The 12,404-nt window shown below is 43.8% G+C and overlaps 1 protein-coding gene across 5 annotated transcripts in view; it reads right to left on the reverse strand.

The window, feature by feature from the left end:
• The window catches only part of tmem63c (transmembrane protein 63C), a 45,135-nt gene that overhangs the window by 25,140 nt on the left and 7,591 nt on the right, over nucleotides 1–12,404 (reverse strand). For 4 of the 5 annotated variants that reach the window (XR_014570898.1, XR_014570899.1, XM_083792710.1 and 1 more), the window contains exons 1-2: nucleotides 10,445–10,563; nucleotides 2,958–3,202 (exon numbers count right to left, since the gene is read on the reverse strand). Coding sequence is in view for 3 of the 5 variants with exons in the window: in XM_083792710.1 (XP_083648836.1) it covers nucleotides 2,958–3,167 (210 nt within the window). In the remaining 2 variants the exon portion in view is untranslated. Of the gene's footprint in view, nucleotides 1–2,957; nucleotides 3,203–10,444; nucleotides 10,564–12,404 lie in introns of those variants that run through there. The other variant, XM_083792709.1, reaches the window with a different exon arrangement.

Here is a 12,404-nt window from a genome sequence, read left to right on the forward strand (position 1 = left end):
ATCCACCACACACACACACCATTGCTTCAGACTGAAGAGGGCCACTACTACATAGAAATAATACATCCAAATCCAGCACCAATAATGAGCCACCAGCTTCTTTTAGAGTAGTATGTGGTTGTCTTGGAAACAGAGAGGTCAGCATGCGACCACACACCCACACCCACACCCACACCCCACACACACACACACACACACACACACACACACACACACACACACACACACACACACACACACACACACACACACACACACACACACACACACACACACACACACACACACACACACACACGTCAATAGCTAGATTAAGTCAAGTGTGAATAGTCCCTCCTCTCCTATAATGTTAAATAAGAAGAACAGTTCACAAAGAATCCACTGCAATTCATCGTAGGACAAAGATAGAGCACGAGGGAGAGAAGGAGAGAGCGTGGTACAACATTTGAATATGAAAGACCTCTTGATCAATCATGTATTATTTACGGAACAAAGTAGTGTAATTATTTTTTGCCTTAGTTATGGAACTCAATGGCAGTGCACATTGGCTGAAACATGATAGATGACCTTAGACTTAATGCAAATGAGGGTCAGAGAAGGTGAATTTTAGAATTTAACCACAGCATAAATCACACGTTCATTTTACGCCAGGATAGTATTGAGTCTGAGGTGGAACTGACAACACGGTTCTTCTTTCGTGTAACGTTAGAGGTCCAACTCGGTGTCGTGGAGCCACGCCCGCATCTCTGGTCCCAGGTCAAAGAGGCTGGCCTCTGAGGGCGGTCTGTGTAAGGGGCAGGTGAAGATGACATGGTCGGCGGTCTTCTCAGGGGCACCGCACTCACATGCCGCACTGTCTGCCAGTCCCCACTTCTGCAATGATGCATTGAAGCGCCCAACCCCAGTTCTTAAGCGGTTCAGTGTGGTCCATTGCTTGCGAGGAAGATCATCTCCTCCTATGGCGCCAGCTCCTGGATCCCAGATGAACCGATGCATGCGGGAGGGCCCGGCTGACTCCCACTCCTGCTTCCACGCTGCTGCTAGCCATGCATCTCTGGAGATGGCCTCAGGGGTGGCGTTGAGCATCTCCTGTGCTGCCCTGTTGTAGGGGTGACGAGACCTGAGTCTGCTTGGAGGCGCTGGAGTTGTGGTGGTGCCATGCAGGATGTGCCAATCCTGCTTTTGGGCTTTCCTGGCCAGGACGAGGGTGGCAGCTTCCCGTCGGAGGCCGGCCGGAGCTATTCCCGCAAGGACTGGCAAGTGGGACACAGGGGTGGGCTTCAGGCATCCCGTAATGATCCGGAGGGCGTTGTTGATTGCCACATTGACCTTTCTTGCATGTGGGCTTCTGCTCCAGACTGGGGCGCAGTATTCCGCTGCTGAGAAGACCAGGGCTTGGGTGGATATACGCAGCGTCTTAGCGGAGGCTCCCCAGGTTGTTCCAGCGAGGCGGCGGATCAGTGCAACCCTAGATGTCACCTTGGCCTTGAGATCTTTGAGGTGCTGACTGAAGGACAGTGTCCAATCCAGACGCACGCCGAGGTACTTCGGGGCTTGCTGGACCTCCAGGCGTTTGCCGTCGACACTCACCTCAAGCTCCCTCCTTGCTTCTCTGGTGCTAAGGTGGTATGCCGCAGTGACTGTCTTTCCAACGCTAAGCTGTAGACGCCACCTTTGAAGGTATGCTACCATGGTGCCCATATCTTCATTCAGGCCCTCTTCCATCGCCTTCCATGTTGGTCGACTCAACATGATGGCAAGGTCGTCTGCGTAGCCATACTTTCTGGACGATGTATCCGGTATAGGTCATGAATGTAAATGTTGAACAGCATTGGCGAGAGGACAGACCCTTGCGGTACCCCGTTCCTCAGTCTTCTGAGCCTACTGCACTGCCCACTGCTGGTCTGGAGAATGAAGCTGCGGTTGGAGAGCGTCTCCATGATGAACTTCACCATATGCTGGTCCGGTATTGTCCTCAACAGCTTCGGGTGGAGCCCCCGGTGCCACACGGTGTCGTATGCGGCAGTCAGGTCCAGGTACACCACCCCAGCTTTCTCATTGTCCTGGAAACTGTTCTCGATGTCTTGAGAAAGTAGTGTTACCTGGTCTGCTGTTGACCTTCCACAACGGAAACCAGCTTGTTCCCGTGGGAGCTGTGAGTCCACTACTGGCTCTATGCGGCCATGGATCATCCTCTCCAGGATCTTAAATGGGACACTGAGCAATGAGATGGGCCTGTATGACTTGGGGTCATCCACGTCTTTATTTGGCTTTGGCAGAGCTATCACGGAGGCGCGGCGCCATATCTTTGGGAGCTTTAATCTCCGGTAGCATGCTGTAAAAAAAGCACAAAGCCAGCCAGATGTTGTTGTGCTCTGGTGGATGACGAACTCCGGGTGGATGTCGTTACGGCCTGGAGATTTGTCTGTGAGCTGTTGTATTTCTGCCTGTAAGCTGGTTGATGGTCTGCCACGCCTTGCGACTAGAATGGGTGAAGTCGATTGACTCGACGACTTCCGTCCATCTGGCCTTGCGGGTGGCGTCAAGCCTCTGGAGCAGTGCTGATGCAGTCACATCCACCTCTTCTCTGGAGCTGGCTCTCTGGTGTTCATTCAGGAGGCGGCTGCACTCCTCGTCCCAGCCTGGGATGTAGTTCCTGTTATAACCACGAGGGATGGTCTTCTTTGCCGCACACAGGAGGACCCGGCAGTAGGCTGCGTAGGCTGCATCCATATCTGCCGTCTCTGGGTCTGGCAGGCCGGCTGACCTTCTTCCCGTCTCCTCAGCATACGACTCCCAGTTGGCCTTTCGGAAGTTCCATCGCTTGATGGGGGAGCTTGTCTTGGCACACAGATAAGCCACATAGTGATTCACCAAAAACAATATAGCAGCAACAAAAGTGGAAGCGCAAAGAATAAAGACAATTACAACAGTCGAGACAATAAGACAATATGTACCATCCAGAGGATTCCATTGATGGCAAGGACAGTCGGTATCCCTCCAAAGGGCAAACCCTGCAAGACACTGCTGCGAGAGTGAGACCGATAACACCTCTCTGCTGTGCTGTTGCCGTCCCCGAGGGCACCCAGAAAGCTCAGGACATCCAGCTCCATGCCGCTCCCCTCCACGGGGGATTCCATGGTTACAAACAGCTCCGAGTCCACCATCGTTCTTCTCTGGATGTTAAGTCAAGCAACCATTCCTAAAAGGGAGGCAAAGAGAGGGAGAAAGATTATCAATATTATTATGTTGCATTCATCTGACCGTTTTAGAAATCCCCTTGCCATTTGCACCCTATGCAACAATAACAAACTGGGGACATACATGCATGATGTGGGAGTGTCAATCGTTTTTGGTCTAGAGTTTCAGAAGTACTATCTGAGGTAATGGGAACTAGAATTCCCCTCTTGCCTAATATTTTCCTGTTGAATGATGATTCAGCGATTGGGTTGACATTGACAATGCCACGTAGAAGACTCCTGCTCTTAGGGCTGACAGCTGCAAAATAAACTGCTCGTCCTAAAATGGAAACCTTCCCATAAACTTGAGGTCTCACAATGGATCCTCTCATTAATGGACATGATCTCTCTGGAACTCTCTTTAGCTCGATCCAATGGGGCACAAGGCACACTTGACATCTTATCCACAGCATTAGAAAAACTTAAATCATGCCAACATCTCTGATGACTGTTATTTTCTTTTTAATTTTACTTTTCGAATTAAATGGTAAAGTACCTGTCTCGCTTTATTTATTATTATTATTATTATTACTATTGTGATTATTTTTTATGTATTGTAATTTTTTATCTGTTTCGCTGTTCAACCTGTGGGGTGAGAGGGTGGGGTGGGGGAAACCCCCTTTTTCTTTTAACAAAAAATAAAATAAAAACTTTAAAAAAATAAAAATCCCCTTGCCTATACTGTTTAAGGGGCACTTGGGTGGTGCAGGGGCAAAACTGCCCTCCACCGGCCTTGGGGTTCAAATAGTACGTTGTGCTTCCAGCTTGGCTAGACGTTCCAACAAACACTGTGTTTGAGGATAGGAAGACGGGTAGGGATGTCAGTCACTAGCATGATCGCCACTCCTGGGTTGGATAAAGTGTTCCTCTGTCTGCATGTGTTCGTTACGTCCTCCTGGTGAAACTCCCTACTGTCATGGTGAAGAGAGGCGGCTGGTGTCATGTGTACTGGAGACACGTGCTTGTCCCACAAGCACAACTGTAGGGGTTAGCAGTGACACACCACAAGTGTGGGGAAAAATTGGGAATTGACATACTGTAACAGAATGACCTTACTGTGAAAGGATAATGACCAAGGCCTATTTTATGAAGACAGAGAGACGTACCCATGAGTGCCTAAAGGTTTATGGACAGAAAACAACTCATCTCCACAACAAATCCCCCTCCTTTGTTGGCTTTTGTGTTTCTCGAATTTCTTCTTTGTTGCCAACTTGTTGTCAGCATTTTCCCCCCAGTGCTCTCATCCAACACAACACTAATATAAGATGAAGTAACAAGGTTAATGTTTGTTATTTTAATGGATCCGTTTGTGATCAAGGTCAAATGTATGCCACTGTACTACAATAGGTCAACAATACAAATGACGCTAGTATTGTGGATTCATTTATTTTTAATTAGTGGCCCCCAGTGCCTCCCACCAAATGACCGGAACTACTTAATATACACTAAAACAAGAGCAGAACTCCCACCACGGGACTCAGGCAATCAAATACCTTTGCAACCACTATATTAATTGCAAGTATTTCCTACAGCTTTAAGTCCAAAAATATGAACCAACCCTTCAACAGCCCAAAATATGTGACAGGAAGATGTTAAACAGCCCACTTAAGTAGACAAACGCATACATATTGATGCCTTGCTCCTTACACTGCATGTTTGTGCTCCAAGAATCAATTTTAATCAAGGCTTTTATCTGTGAACTCATCTGTAAACTGAATGAGTTGCTGAGGCTCAGTTTTTGGCACCAGGGTTTCTGTAAACTGAATGAGTTGCTGACTCGCTGATGGCTCCGTTTTTGGCAACAGGGTTTTTCACCCAGTGTCAATTATCTAATGTGATCCTGGGCGCTACACTTCCTCTGCCAACCTGGGGAGGGCAGAGGACTGACCTCATGCTTCCTCCTATGCATGAGGAGTCCAAGCTGCTTCTTTTCACCTGACAGGGGGGAGTTTCCCTGGTTGGACATAGCGCATAGAAGGAACACGTTATTCCAACCAGTTCCTTTCCTTTCAGGCTGGCCAGGGGGAGATTAGAGACCAAGATTACTGCATGTTTTTTGTGAGGGTACCTACTACCTACCCTAGGGGACACGGGTCGGGGAGAACATGCAAACTCCACACAGAAAGACAACCCCTGTGCACTTTCAATATGGAGCAGTCATAATTAATGTATGTTCCGTCGTATGGTTTGGAGATGCAACATAGCATAAAATAATCATAAATGGAGCTTTATGCTACAGTACCTGCCATGACCACAGAATCAAGGCCTGAGCCGGCTCGCTTGCACAATGCACATCCCTGGTTGATACATGTCCAGCTGTGGACGGACGCCCCTCATACTGCAGAATGTCCAAAGATAACCAACAGCAGAGTGCTGAATAAAGCCTTTAAACCTCAGCATAGAGATGCCTCTTCTTTCAGATGTGTTAAGAAGAAAAGTGAAATTCTAGCCTCTGTTTTGAGGAATGTTGTGTTGTTTTCTCCACCAGGCCGACATGGCCCAGAATGTTTTCGTCCGTGTCCCATATACTACTATACTATCCAATGCAATCAACATCTTTTTTTCCTTGGATTCCTTGGATCATGATGCAACTTATAGAGGCCCTGTTTGTTCCAGTAACATTTTCTGCCATTGTGCGTTTTCTTTAAAACACACTTTTTGCTACTACTCCTACAGATTTAGTCCAAAAACAAATCGGTACACATTATCTCTGGGGTCATGTGATGTATCAGTTAGATTTTTCAGCTCTAGAGTCAACACAATACAGTAGTGTACTCTGCAGAGGCTGCAATGTAGCCAAAACTGATTTACATCACTGGTCAAATACACGGCTGTCCAACTTTCACTGGAGCTGTGACAGACAGAGACAGGGCGAGGAGGACAGAACGAACAGAGAACAGAGAACAAAGAGAGAACAGAGAATGAACTGAGAAAAAAATGGAAGTCTTCAAATGAGAAAGAGACAGTGATGCTAAATCAACCCAAATTGGCAAACCACCACGGTGTGATTTATCACTGCATCAATGATACAGATTGGGGATCAGTTAGGCATGGAAGCTCGACAGCTCGACATTGACCCTCCACTTATCTCACATACACCCATGATCTTAATGGTGCATTCTATTTAAGCAGACCAACACTCACTCCGACATGCCCAGCATATATCTCACTACTGACTACACTAGCCTAGCCTCCTCCTGGAGTAGTATAATTACATTTGTTAACTTTTATATTTGTGTATCCTCAGGTTCTGCCCTATCTCTCAAGACAGATTCTGCCAACAGTCGAATCTGTCCTAAACATGTTGTTGTTGTTGTTGTTGTTAGGAATACACACAGAAGCACCCGGGAGGAAGTGGACCAAGAAAACGAAAGAGCCAAACCGACTTCCTGTTTCTACACAAAAAATCGACTGGGTTCCCAGATTGATTATCATGTAATCAATTAATAACCATCTTTAGGCTCTAAATTAAAAGGACGACTTCACCCAATCCCCATAGACCTGGTCATCACTAATACTGAAATGGAACCATATTCATAATGTGCATTAGTGATAACCAATTATATGAAGATAGGTTGAAAATGGGTGAGTCCTTTAAAGGGGGGGGGGGGGGTGAGCTGTTCTGGAGCACCACAGGAACAAAGCCATTGCAACTTGCAATAAATGTTTTTTATCTAGAAGAGAATGTTGTGACCGTCATAAATAGGCTTCTTGTTGTGTAACAAAGACATGAGATGGTGAATCACAGTGACATGGGAGGAATGGGAGGAATCCACTGGATCACTGCAGATCCAGTTTGCATTTACCGGTATATAGTTCATAGAATAGAGACCGGCTCAAAAGGCTACATATAAGGCCAGCTGTAGGATGCAGCCAGCACCTTCAGCCAGAGGCTGTTTCCGCGGATGAAAACAGAGCGATACTAACTTTATTTTATGCCAACTGCCATTAGACTGCATGATGCATGCGAACGCTGTCTTTAATGCATATATGGTTCTGTTTCTGCCCTGTTCTTGTGTGATTATGTCTGATGTCTTTTTGTTTGTTGTGTTAATATAGATTATTTATTTGATCACATCATGCTGCTGTAAACGCCTCAATTTCCCTTCAGGGATTCATAAAGTATATGTCATCTCATTTCAGTGTCGAGTTGGGGCAACATCTACCCATTTTACACTGGAATGCAGAAGTGCCGTTCTCACTCACAGCTCGTATTGGGTTGATGTGTCTGCTAAAAACACTTACAGATGTGCTGTCAGGAGCGGGCTTGAGCCCTGTGAAGCATTCCCCAAATGAGCTGTGTCATGTGGTGTGAACATGAAGGCTTCTGTTAACTCTGCAGCACCTGACTTGCACCACGAATCAGAGAATGGTAAATCATCATGTCCTGGCCAATATACAGTATGATGAGATAGACAGGTCGATTTTGAAGGTGCGGTTTACCAATGGAAATACATAAATTGGCCTCGCTCTGCGCACATTCATATTATGAAAGGCATATCGGCCCGTGTTGAACGCACTCGGCCCGTGTTGAACGCACACACATTTGGCATACCGCGTCCCTGAATATTTTAGCATTGTGGGAGTGTCCATATGTTAATTATTCTCGCTTTGCGCAATTTGCTATTAAGCCCCTTGACCTAAAGACACTCAGCGCATAACGATTAGACGTGGGTCTGACCACCTCATAAACGCAAAAAGCACTGTTTGATTTGACACTTGAGCGGCTCTGGGAAGCTGGTAGAGTGTTGCCATGTCTGTTTATTATAAGCGGCTTATTTTTCTGTAAAGTTGCTTTCTGTGTGATTGCTTTTCTTGTTTCTAAAGTGGTTATTTGGGCTTTTCTCCTAATGTTGTTTAAACCAGTGCAAAACAAGCACATTCCCATGTCAAGGATCCCCAGATGAATGCATTTGCCCAACTAAGGACAGCTAATCCAAAAATTAAATAAAAAGATTACTTTTGAAAATAGCAGATCTATACCAGCTCACAATGCATCACATTCATTCATTAAAACTATGAACTCTGACTGCAGGGGGATATATAATGATCATTATAACAATGTGCAAGAACATATTTAAAAAGAAGGAAGAAATTTATATTTGTGGACAATCAAAATATGTTTTTTTATTTTAATGTGGTGTCATTCAAATTAATCTGGATATGGCAGACTCACTATTTAGAAAATAAAAACATGGCACTTCATTTAAAATAGGTTACAGACCCCTGTTATATGCGCTTATTTTTATAGACCCATTTACTTGTTTCTATGAGACATGGCCGTTTTGCGTCTATTTAAAAAAAATGTTGAGATTAGAAACGGCCATAATTCTTTCATTTCTCAACCTTAAAAATAAATAAAAACATCTCCATAATCCGTGGGAAATGTGCTTTCATATGCTGTATCACACAAGTCTTCTTCAATAAAATGCTACGAGCGAACTCAGCGAAGACCATACCATCGGGGCCACAGCATTACAGCACGCATTCAACTCATTCCTTGACTTGAATGAAATAAAATATAATAAACGTTATTTTACTGGTGTTTTTCAATAGAAACAAATAAAGAGCGTGTGTAGGCTACTGTGTGCAAATGCAACAGTGCATATACATGCATGCACTAGGCTATATTTCTTCCGTGTCGGGATGGTGATTGAGCTCTTCAAGTTCACAGCCCGTTTGTCTTTCATAAAAAAACGTTGATATTAGCCTATAAACACTCATGGTTCTCTCATTTCTCAACCGTTTTATTAAATGTAAAAATCTCCATATTCCTTAGGAATCTTGCTTTCATTCGCTGTATGGTACATGGTTCTATCGTTATCGAATTAATTAATTACGCATGGATTGGCAATTTGCCAATATGCTGCTATCTACTCGCAATTCCATTCCGATCTGAAAGGTGGGTCTGTTCTTTTGAGGCATAAAGGTGACAGCATGCAGTGCAATAGGAATAATTAACCCAAATGTGACAAAGGCATGTCATGTCTTCTATGGTGCCAGCCTGAAGAAATGTCATACCACGACCCCCAAAGTGCGCATTCCGTATGTGACATCAGCTGACTGGTAAAGAGAATAGTACGGACATGTTGATTGGGTACGTCTCAAACACGCCTTAAACACACCCATGACTAATTCAAGGCCGTTTTGCGCACTCCGCGGGGTGTCAAAAGCGCTTCTTAACATGCCCAAAATTGCAATATGACATACTACACGCCCCCAGATCATAATACTGTAATTAGATTAGTAATATAGAAGTAAGTAACATAGAAGTCCTTAATCGACCCCGGGGTGTCCTGTCTCAAACATCTAAAACATGGTCAAATCAGACACAACTTGTCATCTATTTGATGCAACGGGCTGCGTCTTTTATCCAAAGTTCTTACAATGTGCATTACATTCACCCACCAATGGTGGAGTCAACCATGCAAGGGACCACCCTCATCAGCAGCAGTTCAATATCTTTCTGAAGGTACGATACAAATTACAAAGCCAAGAAGAGCCGGGACAATTACAGTTCGTAAACGTCCACCTCCTGAGCCACAGCTGCGATTGCACTCAAACAATCAGACAATCAGAATCAAATGTTCCCTGGGCAGGGGACATAAAGATAGCTCATGCAATTGACAGTACATCATCTACAAAAACCCGTTTATGTCACAGCCGCTTCCTCATTGCATCACACTTTCTCTATGTTACAAGAGTGCACCAGACCGGCTCTACCAGTTCAAAGGATTCTGCTTTAGAGGTCGGTAAACGGGATTTAATTACGAAATGTGCTCATGGCACAGAGAAACAGTAGGAGTCTTGCGTCATAAAGAATAACGCTTAAGCCTAATCAAATGCAAAGTATAACCTGTACTTATTTTTTGATCTAAATCAACCAGCATCTTACAGAAAGGTGATTAGAAAACTCAGTATCCTTAGATTACATCATATTGTTCTGAGAGAAAATTGTGACAACTGATATTATTTACAAACAGAATTCTATTATCACAGACACTCTTCTTAAATAGCAGGAATGCAGAGCATCAGCCACCTATTAAGCTGAGCTGATAGTAGCAATTTCAAAGAATTGTGACCATTAAACAGTGGAGGACAACTTAACAGAAATGCGCTGCGTAACAATTAGCTAATTTGATGATGGCAACCGCACACTCAACTCAAACAAAGTAAGAGCTTGATACACGGCAGCTCAAACACACCTTTATCGACTCACATCCCCTTCCATCAAATGTGTCTGTCTCGCTCTGGATCTGGTTGCCAGAGGAGTAGTGTCTCCAGGCTATTGATGCTAACAGTGGGAGTCCTTCCTCTTTCCACCTCCAAGAAAAAGAACAGAAATCCCCTAGACAGGCTGTCTCTAAAACATGGATCACAGCACAATCGTACCAACGTCACAGTTCCAAATACATGACTCAGCAAGTCAGCAGTCATGTACAGTACGCCAAGTCATGTTGTAGTTAGATTTTTGTCTCTTTCCCAGTCTCTCTCCAACTCCTTTTCTCATATCCACTGACTGGGTTTATCATGCACACAGAAGCTGCAGTCTGCAGTGCACACACTGTTTGATAGTATCAATTTCTTATTCAGCTGGATACATCCCCTCATCTATAGGTGAATATTAATCACCGTGTTTTCTATGATTTTCATAACTATGGATGGAAGCAGATAGCAGCCTGGAGCGAGGCTTTAGACAATTTGTAGCAGCGAGTGACTAGCATTGGAGAGACTAGGAAAACACTGTTCAGTGCTGAACAAACATGAGTTTGACGCAGGGAAAAGGGCAAGCTGTAAGTAAACCAAGGCCAGCTACAGAAATCTACTCAATGCACTAGATTAAGAAAATAAATGTCTTGATAATTAATTAATTAGTTCATTAATAAAATGATTCAATAGAAGAGCAGGGAGGTCATGTCAGTCCAACCATCACATGTCCAACCATCACGTGTTAATATAACAGAGAATGTTAGTCGTGTAGCAGCGTACAATAGCACAAACCATCAACACTGCTTTAAAATTTCGCTCACATTCCACATTTTAAATGCCACTTCATTATTTCACAATGATATTTTCACATGCATAACTTCACCAAGCTCCATGGTTCAATTGGATTGGGTTCATACCTTCATTTTTACGGTTTATGGTTCATAGTTACTCTACTTGTCCATTCAACTAGACACGGTAATCATCGCCTTCTGCTTCATTAAAGATGGAGTGCCGTGATTTTTTTCCACACTTAAACATGATCATCAGGTGTATTTAGGTGTATATGAGGTATAATTTTTTCAAAGAAGTGTACAGTATTTGTTAAAATTATGGTTTTATGTGGACACACCCACCAGTTCATTAGGTATGCGTGAGTTTAACCGTAGCACCACCCACCTAATCCAGTCACTCCGCCTCCTCCTTTAAGACCACCCACTTGTCCTAGTCCCTCCCCTCCTTATAAAAAGGACAGCCCATGGCTCTGCCCTTTTGTTTACAAAATGACAAATTGGTGTCTGTAATGTAACAAGAACTCATGTTTTTGTGAATGTTAGAAGTGAACACTTCCCATATTTCTGAGATATCGTATATAAAGCACCATTATGCACTTATACTGCCACCATCCATGTATAGGCATATAATCCACGCATCCATACCATATCAGATCTGTTTTTTCTGATTGATTTTTTATAATCATTTATTTATTTCCTCCAATTATATTGACCCTATTGTCACAATCAGCTCAGCTCATCATCCAATTAAATCATAGTTTAACAGCAGAAACAATTAGTTTGATAGATCATTTAGCATGAATAATTTTTATTAATTTGCCAATATATTGTAGGCTATTGATTTCCTCCAGCTAAGCACCCTGGCATTAAAACTGTCCTTTAATGACACAAAACAATTGCACTGCCTAGGCACATGATGCTCTGGACAGAAGACTCTCCACTTTTGCTCTGATCAAATAACTCAATTTACAACATGAATGTTCCTTCTGACTGCATTGTTTCAGCAAAAGTCGCCAGATTTAAAGAAACAAGCGGCCAAGTCCACAAAAATAAGTCACAAAAATTGCCTTGAATATTTATGAAAACGTTTCAACAACACTAATCCTTTTAACAACATATTAATCTGAGGGTCCTTCACATGAACCATTGGTCAAGTCAACCACAT

Source organism: Protomyctophum parallelum, assembly GCF_964188405.1.
Source record: "Protomyctophum parallelum genome assembly, chromosome: 20".
Taxonomy (NCBI): Eukaryota; Metazoa; Chordata; class Actinopteri; order Myctophiformes; family Myctophidae; genus Protomyctophum; species Protomyctophum parallelum.